The sequence below is a fragment of the Leptodactylus fuscus genome, chromosome 9 (assembly GCF_031893055.1).
Source record: "Leptodactylus fuscus isolate aLepFus1 chromosome 9, aLepFus1.hap2, whole genome shotgun sequence".
Classification (NCBI taxonomy): domain Eukaryota; kingdom Metazoa; phylum Chordata; class Amphibia; order Anura; family Leptodactylidae; genus Leptodactylus; species Leptodactylus fuscus.
The window spans coordinates 24420222-24447342 of record NC_134273.1 but is presented as its reverse complement, the minus strand read 5'-3'; the positions used below and the strand labels follow the sequence as shown (position 1 = coordinate 24447342).

The 27121-nt window shown below is 42.9% G+C and overlaps 1 protein-coding gene across 1 annotated transcript in view; it reads right to left on the bottom strand.

Moving 5' to 3' along the window:
* Positions 1–27121, bottom strand: part of NMNAT2 (nicotinamide nucleotide adenylyltransferase 2) — a 45720-nt gene that overhangs the window by 5384 nt on the left and 13215 nt on the right. Inside the window, exons 2-6 of the mRNA XM_075286268.1 lie at positions 11655–11743; positions 3312–3379; positions 2467–2545; positions 2146–2272; positions 1334–1414 (exon numbers count right to left, since the gene is read on the bottom strand). Coding sequence (XP_075142369.1) covers positions 1334–1414; positions 2146–2272; positions 2467–2545; positions 3312–3379; positions 11655–11743 — 444 coding nt within the window. The remainder of the gene's footprint in view (positions 1–1333; positions 1415–2145; positions 2273–2466; positions 2546–3311; positions 3380–11654; positions 11744–27121) is intronic.

The window sequence follows — 27121 nt, the reverse complement described above, 5'->3', positions numbered from 1 at the left end:
GCTCATCACATCTAACATACATGTCATATCTAACCGGATACATGGCTCATCACATCTAACATATATGTCATATCTAACCAGATACATGGCTCACCACATCTAACATACATGTCATATCTAACCAGATACATGGCTCATCACATCTAACATACATGTCATATCTAATACATGTCACATCTAACCAGATACATGGCTCATCACATCTAACATACATGTCATATCTAATACATGTCACATCTAACCAGATACATGGCTTTTCCATCTACAGACTCAGGTCTTAGTGCTGTAGGGGGCGCTAACTGCATACTGTCATATGTTGACCTTAAAGTGTACCTCCGGTTATAAACAACATTACACAAATGGATAGTTCAGGTTAATACAAGAAACTTTGTAATATATCTTATTAAATAAATGTTTCCTGCTCCGCTTTTCAGGCAGTTATAAGTCTATGAAGAGGGGAGGGGGGATAGAAAAGACCCCCTGCATAATTGCTGCTCCTATACTCTTCTCTTCTGTATACCACTGCGGTGTTTGTAGATAAGAGGCTGTTAATACACAGGATGAGGAAATACAACTGACTAGCCAGCAGGAGGCGCTCACTCCACCCCTCCCATAGTGCGCTATATATGTGAGGCTCAGTACTGAGATTGTTATGTATACCAGTAGTCATATTGAAGATACGGAGAACAGCCTAATAAGTGGAGAAGGAAACAGATTTCTTTAATAAGATACATTACAAAGTTTCTTATTTTCACCTATAGTATTCATTTATGAAGACTTGCTTATTACTGGAGTGCCCTCTAGTGGTGGCTGCAGGTAACCAGCCTGTTTTACATCTACATAACGCATTTAACCGCTATAAATATACATTATGACGATATATATCAGCACAGAACTTTGTACCTATAAATAACATGGTGGTAAGAAATGCCTAGAAGATGTTTTTGTCATACATATACATGGTGATCCAGTGCAGAAGCTCCGGCAGTGTCCCCAATCTTTATATACTCATGATTTGCTGTACTGACAGGCATGATGCTTGGCAATGGGGCCATGGCGGCGGTCAGAACCAAAACACCATTGCTGTGTCAATGAGTAGCCTCGATGGTCACGGTTCAAACGGCGGAAACTTCTGTGTTGAATCACTGGTTAGTATTGGGTTTGCTGTAATTATTTTTAAAAAAATTTTTGCCAAAATTCGAATAATCTCTTTAAATATTTGACACCCCAGCATGTAATAAAGCAGCCACAGTGACCTCTGCAGGACACAGAAAACATAACACTTGTTTCTTTAAGTATACAGGACATACAGCAAGTGTCCCCTGAACCTTACCCACAAATGTAACACGCTGCAGATTGGGACGGACACAGCACATGCGACTCAGTCCTTCTCCAACTTTGCCAAGGAACCTCACTGACAAAAGTAAAAAAATAAAGAAAATTATTTAAAAAATGATTTATTTATTGAATCCATCATTGAATGAATCTGCTTGCTGATGGTTTCCTATATCTTTAACACACTGAACGGTAACCTCCCTGACTACCTGACTAAGTTTGCTATTATTGCAAACCACTCAGACCTAAGAGGTTTCAAAGCTTTTTGGTTGAATGACTAGCAAAATCTATAGTGTATTTTGTAGGTCTCAGAAAAGCTTTGCACAAGTGCTGTGTATTCTGCAGGTTGGCAGTTGTATCTGAAGACGTCTACGATGCAGGCCTCTAGAGAGTGAACACGTTACGGTGGAGACCCCATGGGAAAGTCTCCAGTGTGACTCAGTATTCTATAGGGATCCAGGTCCTGTCATTTACACGGATGACGCGCACGCTTACCTGCAGTGGGCTTGTTGGTGAGATTGGGATGCCGCGCACGCTTACCTGCAGTGGGCTTGTTGGTGAGATTGGGATGCCGCGCACGCTTACCTGCAGTGGGCTTGTTGGTGAGATTGGGATGACGCGCACGCTTACCTGCAGTGGGCTTGTTGGTGAGATTGGGATGACGCGCACGCTTACCTGCAGTGGGCTTGTTGGTGAGATTGGGATGACGCGCACGCTTACCTGCAGTGGGCTTGTTGGTGAGATTGGGATGCCGCGCACGCTTACCTGCAGTGGGCTTGTTGGTGAGATTGGGATGACGCGCACGCTTACCTGCAGTGGGCTTGTTGGTGAGATTGTTGTTCTGATAGACGGGCTGTGTAGGCTGGTTCAGGGTCTGACCAATCACTGGTGTGACAGACGGCGTGTTCACATTAGACAGGATGCAGCCAGTTACCCTCTAGAAAGCAATAAGAGGACTATTCTTAGTAATAGAAGTCGTGTGATGTATATTTCATTGCATACATTTCATCAGTGTCGTAACTTTCTAGAATGTAATATTATCTTTGCACAATGTCATATCTGGGTCTAGGGCACAATGTAGCGCTCCTATAGTCTGTGCCATATATCATCATAGAACTTTATTCATCTCACCTTCATGAGGTCTCGGTGATGCTCCAAAACACTACATGTTGTCTGCCAAGTATCCTGGTAGCATTCCCATGGGTCTACCCTGCAGAAAGGAAAGTTCAGACTTGTAACAACACAAGGAGGCGAAAGAAGTTAGAACGGCTCTATTAAAACTGAGCACATATATCCACCAGGTGCGACAACAACCTTGGACGTCTTAAGTTACATTTACCTTCCATTACCTTCCTTCTTTAATTCCATCTAAAGAGGATCTTTTAACATCTCCAACAAGTCAACATCATATAATAGCCGCTGCTCCACTGATTTTAGCACTGTTGTTTTTTTTCTCTCTAGCCCACACCATTCCTGAGCAATCAATGCTGTTAGTTTTGGTTCCTGATATGATATTTAGACTTTACTGTCAGGAGGGCGGTGTCAGGCAGGAGCAGACAAGGGGGTGTGATTCTGATCTCTGACACTGGCTGCCTCTGATTGGAGCTGTAAATCACGCCCCCTGCCTGACCCCACCCACCGACATTACAGAGCTTACATAGGACATCAGGCACCAAAACTAACTGTACTTGTTACTCAGGAATGGTTGGTGCTAGAGAGAAAATTTCAATTGGGCTGGAATCAGATATTAGTGTTGCTATTTTATCATTTATTGACAACTTTGGGCTGCTGGGCAAGTGGACATGTATGTAGGCTAAGCTTCATGGCAAAAGTACATTTCCCTGCATGCATTGCACACTGCACAATATCCCAGGTTTACTAACAGCTGGGTAGTGTAAACTTAGACAGTCTGAAAATGTATCAGATTTATCACGGTCACTAATGCTGGATGATAAAAAAAAAAAGCCAAATCTTACCGAATCCAGTCAGAATTTTGCACAGCCAACTGGCACATAGTCAGACGATGCCGACTTGAGACGAGACCCTAAAGAAGGCAGATAAGATCATGAAAACCTCTGATTTATCACGGTGTATAGACAGAGGAAACATCTTCTATCCAGAGACCCATTAGACATTTATTTTCATGATGCATTCTAATTTCCTTATATTTTGTACATTATATTTCCCAGGACTAAAATAATATTTCATCACAATGATTGCTAAAGAAAGAGAAGACCAAATATAGCACAAGAAGACACGGTCTAATCCCGCTGGAGTCTATGGAGAGGGATTGAATTATCTTTAGTTGGATTATAAAGGTTCCTCTCAGCAGAACAGTCCAGAGGTGAGAAGAAGGAGAATCTGATCAGGACTGTCCATGAAGGCGGCCATATACACACATGGTAACAGGCAGTCAAAGCAGTAGATTATGGCAGATGTGGATGAGGATTTTATGGGGTCACTGTGTGCATCCCCCCTCTTCTGCACTCCCACCAGATGTCGGTCAGCAGTATCCCCTTCTCCTCATTGGCAGGTCTGCGCTTACCACTCTGGTCCAGGGTTCAAATCCAACCAAGGGTAACATCTGCATGGACCGAATTGAAGGGCCGTGAAAACAGGGTGCGCGTCCCATACCTGTTTGTACTTGTGGCTCTGTCAATTCATTTTTAGTGTATGGGTCAGTGAAAACCACGGATGATACACAGATACCAAATCCACGTGTCACCTGTGCTGTTTTTACTGACTAGTAGACTAAAACTGACATATCAGGAGAGGTGACAGGTCCCCTCTGTAAGGCTTCGAACATTTTCTGCTATTAACCTTCAGAAATAAACCAGATTAAGTGTAGACATCGATCCTGGAAAATCAATCTACTGCCTGCAGAAATACTGCTAAATATCCAATATTATCCCACTAACCATTACAGGGCACTGCACTAATTGGGACTTAACTTTTTTCTTTGGGGGGGGGGACAAAAAGACAATGCATAATCCTGTTCATGTCCTGTTGATGAGTTTTGTATAATATTTGTCATGCACAGGGACATTGGGAGACCTTTTATATCTTCAGGAGGACCTAAGGTATTACTTTTTTACCCTCCTCAACCAGCCATGATGTCCTTATTGTGTCTGGGTTATCTTCTCATACATGTAGTGTCCTCCTGATAACCAGCCATGATGTCCTTATTGTGGTCAGGTTATCTTCTCATACATGTAGTGTTCTCCTGATAACCAGCCATGATGTCCTTATTGTGGTCAGGTTATCTTCTCATACATGTAGTGTTCTCCTGATAACCAGCCATGATGTCCTTATTGTGGTCAGGTTATCTTCTCATACATGTAGTGTCCTCCTGATAACCAGCCATGGTGTCCTTATTGGGGTCAGGTTATCTTCTCATACATGTAGTGTCCTCCTGATAACCAGCCATGATGTCCTTATTGTGGTCAGGTTATCTTCTCATACATGTAGTGTCCCCTCCTGATAACCAGCAATGATGTCCTTATTGTGGTCAGGTTATCTTCTCATACATGTAGTGTTCTCCTGATAACCAGCCATGATGTCCTTATTGTGGTCAGGTTATCTTCTCATACATGTAGTGTTCTCCTGATAACCAGCCATGATGTCCTTATTGTGGTCAGGTTATCTTCTCATACATGTAGTGTCCTCCTGATAACCAGCCATGATGTCCTTATTGTGGTCAGGTTATCTTCTCATACATGTAGTGTCCTCCTGATAACCAGCCATGATGTCCTTATTGTGGCTGGGTTATCTTCTCATACATGTAGTGTCCTCCTGATAACCAGCCATGATGTCCTTATTGTGGCTGGGTTATTTTCTCATATATGTAGTGTCCTCCTGATAACCAGCCATGATGTCCTTATTGTGGTCAGGTTATCTTCTCATACATGTAGTGTCCCTCCTGATAACCAGCCATGATGCTCTTATTGTGGTCGGGTTTCTGACAAGTCCCAGAACATAGAAAGTTCCTGCATTCATGGTCATATCCATTGGCAACCAATCAAGACAAAAGATGTCACCGCTGAGATGTTAGAGAAAATCTTTAAAACTCTACAAAATGTTAAATTATTTATATTTGCAAAAATGTTTCACTTTTAATTCTCTACAAATCTATATACAGATACTTCCTTTAAAATTATTTCAATGACCAAAGGAAAACTACCACTGTGATAGCTCCAATGGTGAACCAAACTGGTTGTACTGCTGTCAAAACCTATGGGTGACTACTCTGGTTCTTACAGGGGTCGTCTAATGAAGACCACCTCTATCCATATGGCTGATTACTTCATATGAACATCACAATGGGGTGACCACTTCTCAGGAGCCCTCTATGAGCCAAAACAGAGAGTAACACTATAAGAGCAACTCTTCTGGTAGAATATGGCCGACCTTGTATGATGTGGTTGACCTTGTAATACTACATTTGCCTGGAAATGTCCGGCTATACATAGTGACCACTGGGGAAAGCAAAGGTTTGCCAGGGGTGCCGAAGCAGGACTAGCAGCAATATGCATCCACATACTGAAAGGGAAAGTCTCTGATGTGACAATCCCTTTAATAACTGGCGGGTGAGAGAATGAAATTATGGAAAACCCAAAGGAGAGCCAGAAAATAGCTGAGGAGGAGGAAAGACGGAGCATCAGAAATGTAAGATAATCAATGAGAAGCTCTGTACACAGAAGATATCAGGCTGGAAGAGTGAGGACATTAAAGGAAGCTAAAAGCATGAAGGGAGAGGGAGGGGGTGTGATGGAGAGGGAGGGGGTGGGAGGGCGGCCGCCTCGCTGACTTCAGGGTGAAGTACATTAAAGGAAGCTGAAGGCAGGAAGAGAGAAGAATGATAGGTTGGTACCAAAATAACAGGAGCGAGATAAGAATCGTCTGGAAGAGGAGAAGCGTAAAAAGCAGAGAAGACAACACAATAGAATTCCTGAATAAGACGGAATAATTGCTACAATCCTCACGTTCTCTAGAAACTATAGCTTGTGATGTGTACATAAAGCATTACATCTGCCTACACATCATATCCATTAGGTTAGTAGCATCAAAGGAAAGAACAAGAGAAAACAAGGTCCAGGAATCCCCCGGTGATGAAATAAAGCCGATCATTATGGTAAATGGATTGGACTGAGATATTGTACGTCAGTACTATCATAATGGATGCCCCCCATATACCATCTCAATACAGCCAGTATAACAGAGGACACATTACAGTTAGATTGTACATCAGTACTATCAGGGACTTTATAATGGATGCGCCCACATATACCATCTCAATACACCCAATACATGCACAGCGGATATATTATAGTTATTTCAGTCCACTATGAAATGGTTTATTGTTAGTTCTTGGCTATTTCTGACGTCTCAATAGAAAGGGGAAGCAAACAAAACTCTCATGGTGTGATCGTTGGGTCCCCAAAAATCTGGCGGATAGCTAATAAATGACATTAGGACAATTCCTTTCAAAGCACACTCCAGTCCTGACTATGTTATGCTTGAGCAGGGCCTGACCTGGCCTGGACCCCTGAACTATGTATAATACGGTGGCCCAGATTTACTAATAGTTACACAGTTTAAACTTAGCCTATGCCCCAGATTCATCAAAGTGTCTGATATCAGATCTGGCAAAGCTTTAGATCAGGTTCATATGGTGGAATGTAAGGAGGAACTTCAGGTATGAATTTCCTCAGATTCTTCTATAAGGCTGAGCCCCCACATTGCGGAAGCGTAGCTTTCTTTGTTGCAGATTTTGCTGTTTTTTTTAAGCCAAAGCCAGGAGTGGATTGAGCAGAAGGGAGAAGTATAAGAACTTCCTAGATATTTCCCATTCCTTTTGTAGCCAATCTTGGATTTGCCTCAAAATGCAGCAAAATCTGCAACTAAAAAAAAAGCTGCATTTCTGCAACGTGGGGCCTTAGCTTATGTTCCTCTAGAAAGTCAAAGCAGAGCTTTAGGTTCTGCCACAACTTTAATTGCTGTTTAGCCCCAGACACAATGGGGTTAGTCAGACTAAGGGTTGGTTCACACTAGCCATGCTTGGCTTTGGCTCAAAAAACTGCAACAAAATCTGCAACAAAAAAGCTGCATTTCCGCAACGTGAGGCCTCAGCCTAAGGGTTGGTTCACACTAGCGCTTGTATTCTGTCCGCAAGGAGTCTGCATGGAGACCCCCCCGAACGGAATACCAACGCTAATGCAAGCTCTGTGCAGTTAAGCACACGAAGCCCATAGACTATAATGGGCTCTGTGTGCTTGCCGCGCACTGCCCGCACAATTCATTCATGCGGGCAGTGTGCGGCAAGCACACAGAGCCCATTATAGTCTATGGGCTCCATGTGCTTTGCAAGCACATCGCTTACAATTGCGATTGTATTCCGTCCGGAGGGGTCTCCATGCGGACTCCTTGCGGACGGAATACAAGCGCTAGTGTGAACCAACCCTTAGGCTGAGGCCTCACGTTGCGGAAATGCAGCTTTTTTGTTGCAGATTTTGTTGCAGTTTTTTGAGCTAAAGCCAAGCATGGCTACAAAAGGAATGGGAACTCTATAAACAGTTCTTATACTTCTCCCTTCTGCTCAATCCACTTCTGAATTTGGCTCAAAAAACTGCAACAAAATCTGCAACAAAAAAAGCTGCGTTCCCGCAGTGTGGAGCCTCAGCCTAAGCCTCACGCCTTGATTCAGCCATAGATCAGCCGCAGGATCCACGGTAAGATCAGACAGGGCACTTCTTATTTCAGTATCCATCATTCTCTCCAATTGACAGCAATTCTAACCAGAATTTGGTGCAGGTTTTAAAAAGGAATCCACCTCAAAATCAGCCGTAAATTCCATTGTATGAACTTACTCTTTACATAGACTATCTACTTTATACCACTGACCCATTCATTTCTGTCGGCTGACAGTCTGGGCTGAAAAACTCTATTCTTGTCCAATTTTGCGGCCGTGCTTCTGCTGCTCCTATTCATTGAATGATTGGGGCCACGGAAGCATGGCCAGGGCATGGCGGCACACAGATGACATCCGTATGCACCCATGGGTTGGCCGTTCAATCACGACCAGCAGCTAGCACACAGTCGTGAGCAACCGACCTAAGTTTTCAATTTGCCTGCAGTGACACCACAGGTGAAATGAAGCATTACACAAGGATGCATTTAACTCAATGGGATGCTACACAATACAGGACAGGATAGGTCCTCCAGAAGGAGAGACGCTCTTTACAAGTAGCAGCTGCAGGTGATAGGGATGATCCCTTGTACCTGGGTTTCTGAAAAGGCTTAACAAACTATTTTTGGTTAATAAAAGATCTTGGAGTGTAATTTTCTTTGCTGCAGAGCTGTATTAAAGACAGGATTAGGACACTGGTATCAGGATTTATCTGCTAATATCCACATGTAGCCGAACAATCATTCAATTTCAGTGTTACAACTATCCCCGTCATAAAATATGCATTGCATATAATGAAAAGTCACCCGCGGTGGAATAAAGCGCTGCTCTAATTTGAGGGCTGCCAAGAGTAAGATTTTTTGATAAATGATGCCCTCAGTGCTTAGTATATTTTATATACTACTGTACAATTCTCCCTTCACATCTGACAGATCCTCTTTAAGTGATATACAATTTAAGCAATGACTTGTAGCCTGCTGGGACTCTGAATTGTAAAGGGAAAGGTAAACCGTCGTGACTGCAAGTTCTCTATAGCATGAGCCCTCTGTACAATGTCCTCTTGGTATAATCGAGGGCATAGAGATAAATCATGGTCGGAGCCAATGACTTTGGTTGGATCCATTCCCTTCTATACAGAGTAGCAAGAGGACATCTCCATCCAGAGGAGCTGCACTGCTAGCAAACAAGGGTTAAATAATGGGTACGGAGGATTAAACACACACTAGGTCTGTCCAGGGTGGAAATACTAAGCTCCATTATACGAGGCCAATTCTGACTTTTGCTATAAGGTTTCCTCTCTACTATACAGGTCACCTGACTATGTCTATTTCAGGCTGAGCCCCACGTTGCAGTTTTTTTTGTTGCAGATTTTGCTGCGCTTTTTTGAGCCAAAGCCAAGAATGGCTACAAAAGGAATGGAAAATATATAGGAAGTTCCTATACTTCTACCTTCTGCTCAATTCACTCCTGGCTTTGGCTCAAAAAACCACAGCAAAATCTGCAACAAAAAATCTGCAATGTGGGGTTTTGGCCTGAGGGTGTTTATTAGCAGTTTTGACCCTCTCAACTGCGCAGTATTGGTGATGGAGAGATGGCTGAAACATACCAAAGGCTATGGTCATGCAGGATACAAGACATAGTAATCTAAATTTGGATGTCCCTGGCACAGTGGCTCGTGTCCTGGGGTGACCTCTTCATGTACAGTACCCCAGGAACTCTCCCCGGCCTCTCCCCTCTGCTCTAAGTGACAGATACTGATCGGACGCTAAAGAACATAGGAGAGGGACTGGAGAGAATTTAGGGCAGAGTCTGGGGAACTACACCTGAAGAGAACACCATCAGGACCAGGGGAAGTCTGTCCTGCATCACTAGGGATAATGCAGGAGTAAGGCCGGGCCCACGGAACGTAAGCGCTGTAATTTGCCTGCGGTGGAAATGCCTCAAGAAAAATTGCAATGTTTTACAGTCAGGGCATAGCGGATGAGATTCTAGCGAATCCCATGTACACTTTGTGGTAAAAACCACAGTACGGACACGCCGCGATTTCAAAAGCTGTCGCGGTTTTGGAAATCGCAGCATGTCAATTATACATACGGAAACACCGGTGGTTTCCCATAGGTATAATTGTAACAGAAAGTCCGCGGAGGAAAACTCTGCAAACTTTCTGTCTAAAGTACTGCAGGAAGGACAGCAATGCATCGCCGCCGTGGTTTTTCCTGCAGTGCTTTTTTGCTGCGGGACGTTACGTGGGGCCTTAGCCTAAAACGGCAATTCCTTGGTCATGTCGGCTACATGACCATCAACACAGATATTGCTTAAAGGGATTCTACCATTAAACTACCTTTTTTTTCTAATGAACACGTCGGAATAGCCTTAAGAAAGGCTATTCGTCTCCTACCTTTAGTCGTGGTCTCTGCCGCGCCGTTCCTTAGAAATACCGGTTTTAACTGGTATGCAAATGAGCTCTCCGCAGCAATGAGGGCGGGCTCCAGCGCTGAAACACCGATGAGCGCGTCCCCATTGCTGCCCAGAGCTCTTTCCTGCGCCGCCTCCTTCTTCTGCAGCAACTCCGCCTCTTCTGGCTTCTCTTGCTCTTGTAGTTCTACACAGGAGCATAGAGAGGCCACCCCAATATGGCCGCCGGCCAGCTCCTGTATTGAACTGCAAGAGAGGCTACCCCAAAATGGCCGCCAGCCAGCTCCTGTATTGAACGGCAAGAGCGACTACCCCAAAATGGCCGCCGGCCAGTGGCCATTTTTGGGTAGCCGCTCTTGCAGTTCAATACACGAGCCGGCGGCCATTTTGGGGTGGCCTCTTTATGCTCCTGTGTAGAACTACAAGAGCAAAAGAAGCCAGAAGAGGCGGAGTTGCTACAGAAGAAGGAGGCGGCGCAGGAAAGAGCTCTGGGCAGCAATGGGGACGCGCTCATCGGTGTTTCAGCGCTGGAGCCTGCCCTCATTGATGCGGAGAGCTCATTTGCATACCGGTTAAAACCGGTATTTCTACGGAACGGCGCGGCGGAGACCACATCTAAAGGTAGGAGACGAATAGCCTTTCTTAAGGCTATTCCGACGTGTTCATTAGAAAAAAAAGGTAGTTTAATGGTAGAATCCCTTTAACTGCTCTTCCCATTACCAGTATAGTACTTTCAGCAAGTCAAAACTGCTGACAGACTTCCTTAAATGGATTATCCAGTTTCTAGAATTGAGGAATTGATATTGGAAATTTGCACAAATTTTCATTGTACTAAAGGGGTCAACTGGTGAAACTGGACAACCCCTTTAACTCCACCAGACTGCAGTTCACAGGTTGCATAGGTGTATTGCTTTGAAATCACTACCCAAGGGTCAGGGGTGATGGAAAAGTAGTTATATCACCCTTATGGCATGAACTGCATGGGTTAGGGTATGTTTACATGGAAAATTCAGCTAAGGGTGAATGCACACGTAGTATTTTGGTGCTGATTTTGACACTGAATCCGCCTCAAAATCAGACTCCAAAAAAAGCATCCTAATAGAACCAAATAATGGATCTTGACATGCACTGATGAATTGATTCCTATGCTGAGAATTAGAGGTCCATGAGCTATACACATATATAGTACAGAAAGTATAAGATATATAAGAGTCTGTACCTGTTTCCCGTAAGAGTCATGGACGGGTGAGATGATTCCTCCAATTACAATAAACCTTCCTGTTTTATGCAGGTAATCCCGGGCTCGCTCTGCAAACAGTAAATGGACTATTAATATATATCCACAGTAAAAGCCTAAAAGAAGAACTAAAACTAATGTCAGCAGGTAAAACAGTGATGATGGCGGCAGGAATATGTCTACCCTTGTAAATGAAGAAGGATGGCGACCATAACTTGTAATACTGCTAAATGAAGAACAATACGCTGCAATAACTGCACAGGAAATACAGATAATACATCAGATAATATGGACTTTACAGTTGGTGTATTTTTAGGTGTGAGAATTGATAAGAACTTATAATATGGTGACAGATCTGCTCGAAAGATTAAGAAGCCCATATAGTTTAGATAGCTACGGGCCAAATGACAGCTATCTCATCCGACATCCTCACGCACACACATGCCTGGATGAGCAATGTATGTGCGCTGAGCAGGGAGAGGAGAGAAAACCGCTGCAGGTTCCTCCTAAAAAGACTATTTTGTTATATAGGTCCCCACTTTGATGATCCTAGTCTGTCTTGGCTCTGATCTGCTGTGATGTGAGGATATACTGTACCTGGCATCAAGTACAGCAGCACCCCTACAGGAGAATTGAAGCATTGCACAGTGCCCCTTGACATCAGTGGATGGTCAATACATTGCATGCATGCGCTGGGTCAGGGATAGACAACCTTCGGCGCTCTAGCTGTTGTCAAACTACAACTCCCAGCATGCATACTTGCTCTGCTGTTTATGGAAGTGAATGGAGCATGTTGGAAGTTGTAGTTTCACAGCAGTTGGAGTGCTGAAGGTTGCTGATCCCTGTGCTAGTCCTCTATAGCTAGGGAAACGCCTTATAGTCGCTCTTCGTACTGTTTAAGGCACCACTTTATTAAAGGAGTGGTCCAAGAATAGAAAAACATGATTACTTTCCTTTAGAAACAGCGCCACACCTGTCCAAGGGGTGTGTTAGGAATTGCAGCTTGGCTACATTGAAGTGAATGAGTTTGAGCTGCTATACAACAAACAACCTGTGAACAAGTGTGGCGCTGTTTTTAAAAGAAAGCAACCATTTTTTCCTAATCCTAAATGATCCCTTTAATGAGGAGCCCATAATAGGGAAGATACTGTAAACCAAGGAACAAGAGGTCAAATGAAAAATTTAGAGATGGAAACCTTTTTCACCCGTCGTCGATCTCTTTCCTCAATATGCCCTTATGAAAGAAGTGTACCTGTATGTCTATAAGTGAATTATATTTCAGATAATTGAAGCCCCTGAGTCTCGGTGACAATAACCAATGTGTTCTGCACAGCCTCACATGGCACAAGGATCTGTACCCGATCAATCCAAAAAGAGTCCAATTAAATTAGTGAAATCCTAAGAGACTTGATCAGAAAGAATATAGAAACCAAGACGAGAGCCAGATATTGAACACTCTAGTATTATACATATTTATTACCCTTGTCACTGAAGACGCACAGAAGCTCCTTATTGATTCCATAGTCAAAGGGCTCCATAATTGTATTCAATAGACAGAACTAGCGATGTAACATACAGAAGAGGAATACTGCTTACTAGGTATAGATGGCAGCTGTGTGACGGCTGTTGTGTTCATTTATATATGACGTATACATGACCGGTCTAAGGGTTTATTGTAACTGCGGACCATAGCTATATGACAAGCTGGAGTCAGCTTATTCTGGCACAGGTAGAAGCAGAAAGGTACATGTACTAGTAGAGAACAGGAGAGTACATATAGTATACAGACATAAGAGTATATACAGTACAGGAAGGAAGAAGAACAGCACATATAGCACAGGTAGAGCAGTGGAGTACAAGGGTATAGCTATAGGAGGTGCAGAGGTAAGAATAGCTATTAGACCCTGGAGCGTGAGGGGTCCAAAAGCCTCTCTACACTATATGAAGATGCCAGTGCATATAGTAAGTGGGGCGAAGGGCATAACATTTTCCATTGGGAAAACTTCAAGTTGTGCCTCTGGTACAGTACAGATAGTGAATAGCACAGTATATTTAGTAAAGGTAAACAATAGAAGACAATCTCAGCTAATTGCAGTTTGCTAATAAAGCCTGGTCTGTTATCTCTTTATGTAAACACATGTATAACACTGAGTCCATTCTGTCCAAGCATCTGCATATTATTTGATCTGCATTTGAGATGGGAAAACACCATTAATCCAAATTGGCAGTTTCCTAATTTTAAACATGCCCAGTAAAAGAAAATCTAATTTGTCGCAAAATTCTCAAAAAAATGAGAGCTATGAAGATAGCCAGAAGTCACAGACTTGTCCTCAAGCGGAGCTGAGGAGGATTGAGCAAGTTAGGCATCAGGTGGCTCTTAGAGCAGCCGAAATGCCGGAGCAAGCACATCATCGACGCCAACCAAACGCTCATGATATGGCGTGCCAGCGAGCTGCTGAGATGCCGGAACAATCACAGGCACGGTGCGAGAAACAAGATCAGTGGCAGGACAGCTTGACAGCTGCCGAAAAGCCGGAGCAGGCGGACCATCAACGTCAACAACACGCAGATGAAGTTGCAAGCAGAAGCTAATATGTATATATACAGTCCTATGAAAAAGTTTGGGCACCCCTATTAATCTTAATCATTTTTAGTTCTAAATATTTTGGTGTTTGCAACAGCCATTTCAGTTTGATATATCTAATAACTGATGGACACAGTAATATTTCAGGATTGAAATGAGGTTTATTGTACTAACAGAAAATGTGCAATATGCATTAAACCAAAATTTGACCGGTGCAAAAATATGGGCACCTCAACAGAAAAGTGACATTAATATTTAGTAGATCCTCCTTTTGCAAAGATAACAGCCTCTAGTCGCTTCCTGTAGCTTTTAATCAGTTCCTGGATCCTGGATGAAGGTATTTTGGACCATTTCTTTCTACAAAACAATTCAAGTTCAGTTAAGTTTGATGGTCGCCGAACATGGACAGCCCGCTCTCAAATGATCTGAAAACAAAGATTGTTCAACATAGTTGTTCAGGGGAAGGATACAAAACGTTGTCTCAGAGATTTAACCTGTCAGTTTCCACTGTGAGGAACATAGTAAGGAAATGGAAGACCACAGGGACAGTTCTTGTTAAGCCCAGAAGTGGCAGGCCAAGAAAAATATCAGAAAGGCAGAGAAGAAGAATGGTGAGAACAGTCAAGGACAATCCACAGACCACCTCCAAAGAGCTGCAGCATCATCTTGCTGCAGATGGTGTCACTGTGCATCGGTCAACTATACAGCGCACTTTGCACAAATAGAAGCTGTATGGGAGAGTGATGAGAAAGAAGCCGTTTCTGCACGTACGCCACAAATAGAGTTGCCTGAGGTATGAAAAAGCACATTTGGACAAGGCAGCTTCATTTTGGAAACAAAAATTGAGTTGTTTGGTTATAAAAAAAGGCGTTATGCATGGCGTCCAAAAAGAAACAGCATTCCAAGAAAAACACATGCTACCCACTGTAAAATTTGGTGGAGGTTCCATCATGCTTTGGGGCTGTGTGGCCAATGCCGGCATCGGGAATCTTGTTAAAGTTGAGAGTCGCATGGATTCCACTCAGTATCAGCAGATTCTTGAGAATAATGTTCAAGAACAATTACAATATTCTGGAATGGCCATCCCAGTCCCCAGACCTGAATATCATTGAACATCTGTGGGATGATTTGAAGCGGGCTGTCCATGCTCGGCGACCATCTAACTTAACTGAACTTGAATTGTTTGTCCAAAATACCTTTATCCAGGATCCAGGAACTGATTAAAAGCTACAGGAAGCGACTAGAGGCTGTTATCTTTGCAAAAGGAGGATCTACTAAATATTAATGTCACTTTTCTGTTGAGGTGCCCATACTTTTGCACCGGTCAAATTTTGGTTTAATGCATATTGCGCATTTTCTGTTAGTACAATAAACCTCATTTCAATCCTGAAATATTACTGTGTCCATCAGTTATTAGATATATCAAACTGAAATGGCTGCTGCAAATACCAAAATATTTAGAACTAAAAATGATTAAGATTAATAGGGGTGCCCAAACTTTTTCATAGGACTGTATATATATATATATATATATATATATATATATATATATATATATATATATATAATGACCAGCAAGAAGTACAGTACATATAGTACAGGTTTAGAACAACACAGTACTTGTTACATATGTAGGCACCTCAATGGAACATGTTGCACAGGTAGACAGGAGTAGAGATGAGAGGCATGTAGTACAGGTAGAGAGCAGTACAGTACATGTAGTACAGATAGAGGGCAGTACAGTACATGTAGTACAGGTAGAGAGCAGTACAGTACATGTAGTACAGGTAGAGGGCAGTACAGTACATGTAGTACAGGTAGAGGGCAGTACAGTATATGTAGTACAGGTAGAGAGCAGTACAGTATATGTAGTACAGATAGAGGGCAGTACAGTACATGTAGTACAGGTATAGAACGGTACAGTACATGTAGTACAGGTAGAGAGCAGTACAGTACATGTAGTACAGGTAGAGGGCAGTACAGTACATGTAGTACAGGTAGAGAGCAGTACAGTATATGTAGTACAGGTATAGAACGGTACAGTACATGTAGTACAGGTAGAGAGCAGTACAGTACATGTAGTACAGGTATAGAACGGTACAGTACATGTAGTACAGGTAGAGAGCAGTACAGTACATGTAGTACAGGTAGAGGGCAGTACAGTACATGTAGTACAGGTAGAGAGCAGTACAGTATATGTAGTACAGGTAGAGGGCAGTGCAGTATATGTAGTACAGGTAGAGAGCAGTACAGTACATGTAGTACAGGTATAGAACGGTACAGTACATGTAGTACAGGTAGAGAGCACAGTACATGTGGTACAGGTAGAGAGCAGTACAGTACATGTAGTACAGGTAGAGGGCAGTACAGTAAATGTAGTACAGGTAGAGAGCAGTACAGTACATGTAGTACAGGTAGAGAGCAGAACAGTACATGTAGTACAGGTAGAGAGCAGTACAGTACATGTAGTACAGGTAGAGAGCAGTACAGTACATGTAGTACAGGTAGAGAGCAGTACAGTACATGTAGTACAGGTAGAGAGCAGTACAGTACATGTAGTACAGGTAGAGGGCAGTACAGTACATGTAGTACAGGTAGAGGGCAGTACAGTACATGTAGTACAGGTAGAAAGCAGTACAGTATATGTAGTACAGGTAGAGAGCAGTACAGTACATGTAGTACAGGTAGAGAGCAGTACAGTACATGTAGTACAGGTAGAGAGCAGTACAGTATATGTAGTACAGGTAGAGAACAGTACAGTACATGTAGTACAGGTAGACAGCAGTACAGTACATGTAGTACAGGTAGAAAGCAGTACAGTACATGTAGTACAGGTAGAGAGCAGTACAGTACATGTAGTAAAGGTAGAAAGCAGTACAGTACATGTAGTACAGGTAGAGAGCAGTACAGTATATGTAGTACAGGTAGAGAGCAGTACAGTACATGTAGTACAGGTAGAGGGCAGTACAGTACATGTAGTACAGGTAGAGAGCAGTACAGTATATGTAGTACAGGTAGAGGGCAGTGCAGTATATGTAGTACAGGTAGAGAGCAGTACAGTATATGTAGTACAGGTATAGAACGGTACAGTACATGTAGTACAGGTAGAGAGCAGTACAGTACATGTAGTACAGGTATAGAACGGTACAGTACATGTAGTACAGGTAGAGAGCAGTACAGTACATGTAGTACAGGTAGAGGGCAGTACAGTACATGTAGTACAGGTAGAGAGCAGTACAGTATATGTAGTACAGGTAGAGGGCAGTGCAGTATATGTAGTACAGGTAGAGAGCAGTACAGTACATGTAGTACAGGTATAGAACGGTACAGTACATGTAGTACAGGTAGAGAGCAGTACAGTACATGTGGTACAGGTAGAGAGCAGTACAGTACATGTAGTACAGGTAGAGGGCAGTACAGTACATGTAGTACAGGTAGAGAGCAGTACAGTACATGTAGTACAGGTAGAGAGCAGTACAGTACATGTAGTACAGGTAGAGAGCAGTACAGTACATGTAGTACAGGTAGAGAGCAGTACAGTACATGTAGTACAGGTAGAGAGCAGTACAGTACATGTAGTACAGGTAGAGGGCAGTACAGTACATGTAGTACAGGTAGAGGGCAGTACAGTACATGTACAGGTAGAAAGCAGTACAGTATATGTAGTACAGGTAGAGAGCAGTACAGTACATGTAGTACAGGTAGAGAGCAGTACAGTACATGTAGTACAGATAGAGGGCAGTACAGTACATGTAGTACAGGTAGAGAGCAGTACAGTACATGTAGTACAGGTAGAGAGCAGTACAGTACATGTAGTACAGGTAGAGGGCAGTACAGTACATGTAGTACAGGTAGAGAGCAGTACAGTATATGTAGTACAGGTAGAGAGCAGTACAGTACATGTAGTACAGGTAGAGGGCAGTACAGTACATGTAGTACAGGTAGAGGGCAGTACAGTATATGTAGTACAGGTAGAGAGCAGTACAGTACATGTAGTACAGATAGAGGGCAGTACAGTACATGTAGTACAGGTATAGAACGGTACAGTACATGTAGTACAGGTAGAGAGCAGTACAGTACATGTAGTACAGGTAGAGGGCAGTACAGTACATGTAGTACAGGTAGAGAGCAGTACAGTATATGTAGTACAGGTAGAGGGCAGTGCAGTATATGTAGTACAGGTAGAGAGCAGTACAGTATATGTAGTACAGGTATAGAACGGTACAGTACATGTAGTACAGGTAGAGAGCAGTACAGTACATGTAGTACAGGTATAGAACGGTACAGTACATGTAGTACAGGTAGAGAGCAGTACAGTACATGTAGTACAGGTAGAGGGCAGTACAGTACATGTAGTACAGGTAGAGAGCAGTACAGTATATGTAGTACAGGTAGAGGGCAGTGCAGTATATGTAGTACAGGTAGAGAGCAGTACAGTACATGTAGTACAGGTATAGAACGGTACAGTACATGTAGTACAGGTAGAGAGCAGTACAGTACATGTGGTACAGGTAGAGAGCAGTACAGTACATGTAGTACAGGTAGAGGGCAGTATAGTAAATGTAGTACAGGTAGAGAGCAGTACAGTACATGTAGTACAGGTAGAGAGCAGTACAGTACATGTAGTACAGGTAGAGAGCAGTACAGTACATGTAGTACAGGTAGAGAGCAGTACAGTACATGTAGTACAGGTAGAGAGCAGTACAGTACATGTAGTACAGGTAGAGGGCAGTACAGTACATGTAGTACAGGTAGAGGGCAGTACAGTACATGTAGTACAGGTAGAAAGCAGTACAGTATATGTAGTACAGGTAGAGAGCAGTACAGTACATGTAGTACAGGTAGAGAGCAGTACAGTACATGTAGTACAGGTAGAGAGCAGTACAGTATATGTAGTACAGGTAGAGAGCAGTACAGTACATGTAGTACAGGTAGAGAGCAGTACAGTACATGTAGTACAGGTAGAAAGCAGTACAGTACATGTAGTACAGGTAGAGAGCAGTACAGTACATGTAGTACAGGTAGAGAGCAGTACAGTACATGTAGTACAGGTAGAGAGCAGTACAGTATATGTAGTACAGGTAGAGAGCAGTACAGTACATGTAGTACAGGTAGAGGGCAGTACAGTACATGTAGTACAGGTATAGAACGGTACAGTACATGTAGTACAGGTAGAGAGCAGTACAGTACATGTAGTACAGGTAGAGGGCAGTACAGTACATGTAGTACAGGTAGAGAGCAGTACAGTATATGTAGTACAGGTAGAGGGCAGTGCAGTATATGTAGTACAGGTAGAGAGCAGTACAGTATATGTAGTACAGGTATAGAACGGTACAGTACATGTAGTACACGTAGAGAGCAGTACAGTACATGTAGTACAGGTATAGAACGGTACAGTACATGTAGTACAGGTAGAGAGCAGTACAGTACATGTAGTACAGGTAGAGGGCAGTACAGTACATGTAGTACAGGTAGAGAGCAGTACAGTATATGTAGTACAGGTAGAGGGCAGTGCAGTATATGTAGTACAGGTAGAGAGCAGTACAGTACATGTAGTACAGGTATCGAACGGTACAGTACATGTAGTACAGGTAGAGAGCAGTACAGTACATGTGGTACAGGTAGAGAGCAGTACAGTACATGTAGTACAGGTAGAGGGCAGTACAGTAAATGTAGTACAGGTAGAGAGCAGTACAGTACATGTAGTACAGGTAGAGAGCAGTACAGTACATGTAGTACAGGTAGAGAGCAGTACAGTACATGTAGTACAGGTAGAGAGCAGTACAGTACATGTAGTACAGGTAGAGGGCAGTACAGTACATGTAGTACAGGTAGAGGGCAGTACAGTACATGTAGTACAGGTAGAAAGCAGTACAGTATATGTAGTACAGGTAGAGAGCAGTACAGTACATGTAGTACAGGTAGAGAGCAGTACAGTACATGTAGTACAGATAGAGGGCAGTACAGTACATGTAGTACAGGTAGAGAGCAGTACAGTACATGTAGTACAGGTAGAGGGCAGTACAGTACATGTAGTACAGGTAGAGGGCAGTACAGTATATGTAGTACAGGTAGAGAGCAGTACAGTACATGTAGTACAGATAGAGGGCAGTACAGTACATGTAGTACAGGTATAGAACGGTACAGTACATGTAGTACGGGTAGAGAGCAGTACAGTACATGTAGTACAGGTAGAGGGCAGTACAGTACATGTAGTACAGGTAGAGAGCAGTACAGTATATGTAGTACAGGTAGAGGGCAGTACAGTACATGTAGTACAGGTAGAGAGCAGTACAGTACATGTAGTACAGGTAGAGGGCAGTGCAGTATATGTAGTACAGGTAGAGAGCAGTACAGTATATGTAGTACAGGTATAGAACGGTACAGTACATGTAGTACAGGTAGAGAGCAGTACAGTACATGTAGTACAGGTATAGAACGGTACAGTACATGTAGTACAGGTAGAGAGCAGTACAGTACATGTAGTACAGGTAGAGGGCAGTACAGTACATGTAGTACAGGTAGAGAGCAGTACAGTATATGTAGTACAGGTAGAGGGCAGTGCAGTATATGTAGTACAGGTAGAGAGCAGTACAGTACATGTAGTACAGGTATAGAACGGTACAGTACATGTAGTACAGGTAGAGAGCAGTACAGTACATGTGGTACAGGTAGAGAGCAGTACAGTACATGTAGTACAGGTAGAGGGCAGTACAGTAAATGTAGTACAGGTAGAGAGCAGTACAGTACATGTAGTACAGGTAGAGAGCAGTACAGTACATGTAGTACAGGTAGAGAGCAGTACAGTACATGTAGTACAGGTAGAGAGCAGTACAGTACATGTAGTACAGGTAGAGAGCAGTACAGTACATGTAGTACAGGTAGAGAGCAGTACAGTACATGTAGTACAGGTAGAGGGCAGTACAGTACATGTAGTACAGGTAGAGGGCAGTACAGTACATGTAGTACAGGTAGAAAGCAGTACAGTATATGTAGTACAGGTAGAGAGCAGTACAGTACATGTAGTACAGGTAGAGAGCAGTACAGTACATGTAGTACAGGTAGAGAGCAGTACAGTATATGTAGTACAGGTAGAGAGCAGTACAGTACATGTAGTACAGGTAGAGAGCAGTACAGTACATGTAGTACAGGTAGAAAGCAGTACAGTACATGTAGTACAGGTAGAGAGCAGTACAGTACATGTAGTACAGGTAGAGAGCAGTACAGTACATGTAGTACAGGTAGAGAGCAGTACAGTATATGTAGTACAGGTAGAGAGCAGTACAGTACATGTAGTACAGGTAGAGGGCAGTACAGTACATGTAGTACAGGTATAGAACGGTACAGTACATGTAGTACAGGTAGAGAGCAGTACAGTACATGTAGTACAGGTATAGAGCAGTACAGTACATGTAGTACAGGTAGAGGGCAGTACAGTACATGTAGTACAGGTAGAGGGCAGTACAGTACATGTAGTACAGGTAGAGAGCAGTACAGTATATGTAGTACAGGTAGAGAGCAGTACAGTATATGTAGTACAGGTAGAGAGCAGTACAGTACATGTAGTACAGGTAGAGGGCAGTACAGTACATGTAGTACAGGTATAGAACGGTACAGTACATGTAGTACAGGTAGAGAGCAGTACAGTACATGTAGTACAGGTAGAGAGCAGTACAGTACATGTAGTACAGGTAGAGGGCAGTACAGTACATGTAGTACAGGTAGAGAGCAGTACAGTACATGTAGTACAGGTAGCGGGCAGTACAGTATATGTAGTACAGGTAGAGAGCAGTACAGTACATGTAGTACAGGTAGAGGGCAGTACAGTACATGTAGTACAGGTATAGAACGGTACAGTACATGTAGTACAGGTAGAGAGCAGTACAGTACATGTAGTACAGGTAGAGAGCAGTAAAGTACATGTAGTACAGGTAGAGGGCAGTACAGTACATGTAGTACAGGTAGAGGGCAGTACAGTACATGTAGTACAGGTAGAGAGCAGTACAGTACATGTAGTACAGGTAGAGGGCAGTACAGTACATGTAGTACAGGTAGAGAGCAGTAAAGTACATGTAGTACAGGTAGAGGGCAGTACAGTACATGTAGTACAGGTATAGAACGGTACAGTACATGTAGTACAGGTAGAGAGCAGTACAGTACATGTAGTACAGGTAGAGAGCAGCAAAGTACATGTAGTACAGGTAGAGGGCAGTACAGTACATGTAGTACAGGTAGAGGGCAGTACAGTACATGTAGTACAGGTAGAGGGCAGTACAGTATATGTAGTACAGGTAGAGAGCAGTACAGTACATGTAGTACAGGTAGAGGGCAGTACAGTACATGTAGTACAGGTATAGAACGGTACAGTACATGTAGTACAGATAGAGAGCAGTACAGTACATGTAGTACAGGTAGAGAGCAGTACAGTACATGTAGTACAGGTAGAGGGCAGTACAGTACATGTAGTACGGATAGAGGGCAGTACAGTACATGTAGTACAGGTAGAGGGCAGTACAGTAAATGTAGTACAGGTAGAGAGCAGTACAGTACATGTAGTACAAGTAGAGAACAGTACAGTACATGTAGTACAGGTAGAGAGCAGTACAGTACATGTAGTACAGGTAGAGGGCAGTACAGTACATGTAGTACAGGTATAGAACGGTACAGTACATGTAGTACAGGTAGAGAGCAGTACAGTACATGTAGTACAGGTATAGAGCAGTACAGTACATGTAGTACAGGTAGAGGGCAGTACAGTACATGTAGTACAGGTAGAGGGCAGTACAGTACATTTAGTACAGGTAGAGAGCAGTACAGTATATGTAGTACAGGTAGAGAGCAGTACAGTACATGTAGTACAGGTAGAGAGCAGTACAGTACATGTAGTACAGGTAGAGGGCAGTACAGTACATGTAGTACAGGTATAGAACGGTACAGTACATGTAGTACAGGTAGAGAGCAGTACAGTACATGTAGTACAGGTAGAGGGCAGTACAGTACATGTAGTACAGGTATAGAACGGTACAGTACATGTAGTACAGGTAGAGAGCAGTACAGTACATGTAGTACAGGTAGAGAGCAGCAAAGTACATGTAGTACAGGTAGAGGGCAGTACAGTACATGTAGTACAGGTAGAGGGCAGTACAGTACATGTAGTACAGGTAGAGGGCAGTACAGTATATGTAGTACAGGTAGAGAGCAGTACAGTACATGTAGTACAGGTAGAGGGCAGTACAGTACATGTAGTACAGGTATAGAACGGTACAGTACATGTAGTACAGATAGAGAGCAGTACAGTATATGTAGTACAGGTAGAGAGCAGTACAGTACATGTAGTACAGGTAGAGGGCAGTACAGTACATGTAGTACGGATAGAGGGCAGTACAGTACATGTAGTACAGGTAGAGGGCAGTACAGTAAATGTAGTACAGGTAGAGAGCAGTACAGTACATGTAGTACAAGTAGAGAACAGTACAGTACATGTAGTACAGGTAGAGGGCAGTACAGTACATGTAGTACAGGTAGAGAGCAGTACAGTACATGTAGTACAGGTAGAGAGCAGTACAGTATATGTAGTACAGGTAGAGAGCAGTACAGTACATGTAGTACAGGTAGAGAGCAGTACAGTACATGTAGTACAGGTAGAGAGCAGTACAGTACATGTAGTACAGGTAGAGAGCAGTACAGTACATGTAGTACAGGTAGAGGGCAGTACAGTACATGTAGTACAGGTAGAGGGCAGTACAGTATATGTAGTACAGGTAGAGAGCAGTACAGTACATGTAGTACAGGTAGAGAGCATTACAGTACATGTAGTACAGGTAGAGAGCAGTACAGTATATGTAGTACAGGTAGAGGGCAGTGCAGTATATGTAGTACAGGTAGAGAGCAGTACAGTACATGTAGTACAGGTATAGAACGGTACAGTACATGTAGTACAGGTAGAGAGCAGTACAGTACATGTGGTACAGGTAGAGAGCAGTACAGTACATGTAGTACAGATAGAGAGCAGTACAGTACATGTAGTACAGGTAGAGGGCAGTACAGTACATGTAGTACAGGTAGAGAGCAGTACAGTATATGTAGTACAGGTAGAGAGCAGTACAGTACATGTAGTACAGGTAGAGAGCAGTACAGTACATGTAGTACAGATAGAGGGCAGTACAGTACATGTAGTACAGGTAGAGGGCAGTACAGTACATGTAGTACAGGTAGAGGGCAGTACAGTACATGTAGTACAGATAGAGGGCAGTACAGTACATGTAGTACAGGTAGAGGGCAGTACAGTAAATGTAGTACAGGTAGAGAGCAGTACAGTATATGTAGTACAGGTAGAGGGCAGTACAGTACATGTAGTACAGGTAGAGGGCAGTACAGTACATGTAGTACAGATAGAGGGCAGTACAGTACATGTAGTACAGGTAGAGGGCAGTACAGTACATGTAGTACATGTAGAGAGCAGTACAGTACATGTAGTACAGATAGAGGGCAGTACAGTACATGTAGTACAAGTAGAGAGCAGTATAATGTATACTATGCAGATGAAGAAAACAATAGTAAATGTAGCACAGCAGAGAGCTATATAGTACAAGTAATAAAAGGAAATAACAGTATATACATAGTAAGAAAGTACATGTAATACAGGTAGAGAGCAATACAATGAATGTTGTAGAATGTGGAGAGTGGTATGGAGCAGGTAACACATGTAGTGAGTAGTGCAGTATATATAGTTTAAGAAGAGAGCAGACATTACATATAACACAGACAGAGATTAGTACAGTACATGTAGTGCAAGTATGAAGCAGTAAACCTGTACTATATACACTCACCGGCCACTTTATTAGGTACACCTGTCCAACTGCTCGTTAACACTTAATTTCTAATCAGCCAATCACATGGCGGCAACTCAGTGCATTTAGGCATGTAGACATGGTCAAGACAATCTCCTGCAGTTCAAACCGAGCATCAGTATGGGGAAGAAAGTTGATTTGAGTGCCTTTGAACGTGGCATGGTTGTTGGTGCCAGAAGGGCTGGTCTGAGTATTTCAGAAACTGCTGATCTACTGGGATTTTCACGCACAACCATCTCTAGGGTTTACAGAGAATGGTCCGAAAAAGAAAAAACATCCAGTGAGCGGCAGTTCTGTGGGCGGAAATGCGTTGTTGATGCCAGAGGTCAGAGGAGAATGGCCAGACTGGTTCGAGCTGATAGAAAGGCAACAATGACTCAAATAGCCACCCGTTACATCCAAGGTAGCCAGAAGAGCATCTCTGAACGCACAGTACGTCGAACTTAGAGGCAGATGGGCTACAGCAGCAGAAGACCACACCGGGTGCCACTCCTTTCAGCTAAGAACAGGAAACTGAGGCTACAATTTGCACAAGCTCATCGAAATTGGACAATTGAAGATTGGAAAAACGTTGCCTGGTCTGATGAGTCTCGATTTCTGCTGCGACATTCGGATGGTAGGGTCAGAATTTGGCGTCAACAACATGAAAGCATGGATCCATTCTGCCTTGTATCAACGGTTCAGGCTGGTGGTGGTGGTGTCATGGTGTGGGGAATATTTTCTTGGCACTCTTTGGGCCCCTTGGTACCAATTGAGCATCGTTGCAACGCCAAAGCCTACCTGAGTATTGTTGCTGACCATGTCCATCCCTTTATGACCACAATGTACCCAACATCTGATGGCTACTTTCAGCAGGATAATGCAATGCCATGTCATAAAGCTGGAATCATCTCAGACTGGTTTCTTGAACATGACAATGAGTTCACTGTACTCCAATGGCCTCCACAGTCACCAGATCTCAATCCAATAGAGCATCTTTGGGATGTGGTGGAACGGGAGATTCGCATCATGGATGTGCAGCCGACAAATCTGCGGCAACTGTGTGATGCCATTATGTCAATATGGACCAAAATCTCTGAGGAATGCTTCCAGCACCTTGTTGAATCTATGCCACGAAGAATTGAGGCAGTTCTGAAGGCAAAAGGGGGTCCAACCCGTTACTAGCATGGTGTACCTAATAAAGTGGCCGGTGAGTGTATATAATATATATTATAGCTATACATTGTAGTTTTCTATAAACAGGATCACATCTTATTTCAACAAATAGAAGGAAATAAATATTACATTTGGTATATTTTTAATGTATTCCCTTTTTTCAATATGTATTGTATGAAATGCTCACAATTTTGAAGATTTCTGCTTGCAGCTATGTCTCTATGTTGTACCTATATATATATATATATATATATATATATATTGCTTTATCTGCTACATATCAAAGACTGGGATAGTTTGTGTGACAGATCAATGCCAGGATGATGAGTCTGTGTCAGGAGCCAGTGGCCATTTTCAGCACTGAGATACTGGACAGCTCCCAGGCTGCTTCTCTTATTACAAGGCTGCACTGACTTGAAGGATTTCTTAGAAAGTGAGGACATTTATGTTTCTTGTACTTGTCAGAGCTCTGTAATATTATCTTTAGCTGATAAACATTAACAATTTTTCATGTTTTACATGGTCTTGGTGACAATCCCTACCTTTGTACTTTGATGCCATCAGAGTTTATCATTTACATTCAGGATTTTAATTTTTTTTTTTTGGCAATTCACTAACACAGAGAAATACAAATTCTTCATAGACTTATTTTACAATCTTTATCAATATTTTAGTCCTGGACAACCTCTTTAATGTAAACAATTTAAAGGGGTTATCCAGTATCTAATATTGATGGTCTATCCTTAGGGTCCTATCCTTAGATCTGCTAGGGTCCATCAGTCGAGACCCCCACAGATGTGCTGGCTGTTCGGGGACAGCGCTGCTCCTGGTATCTTTTACATGTGAAAAGCTGTGCTTCC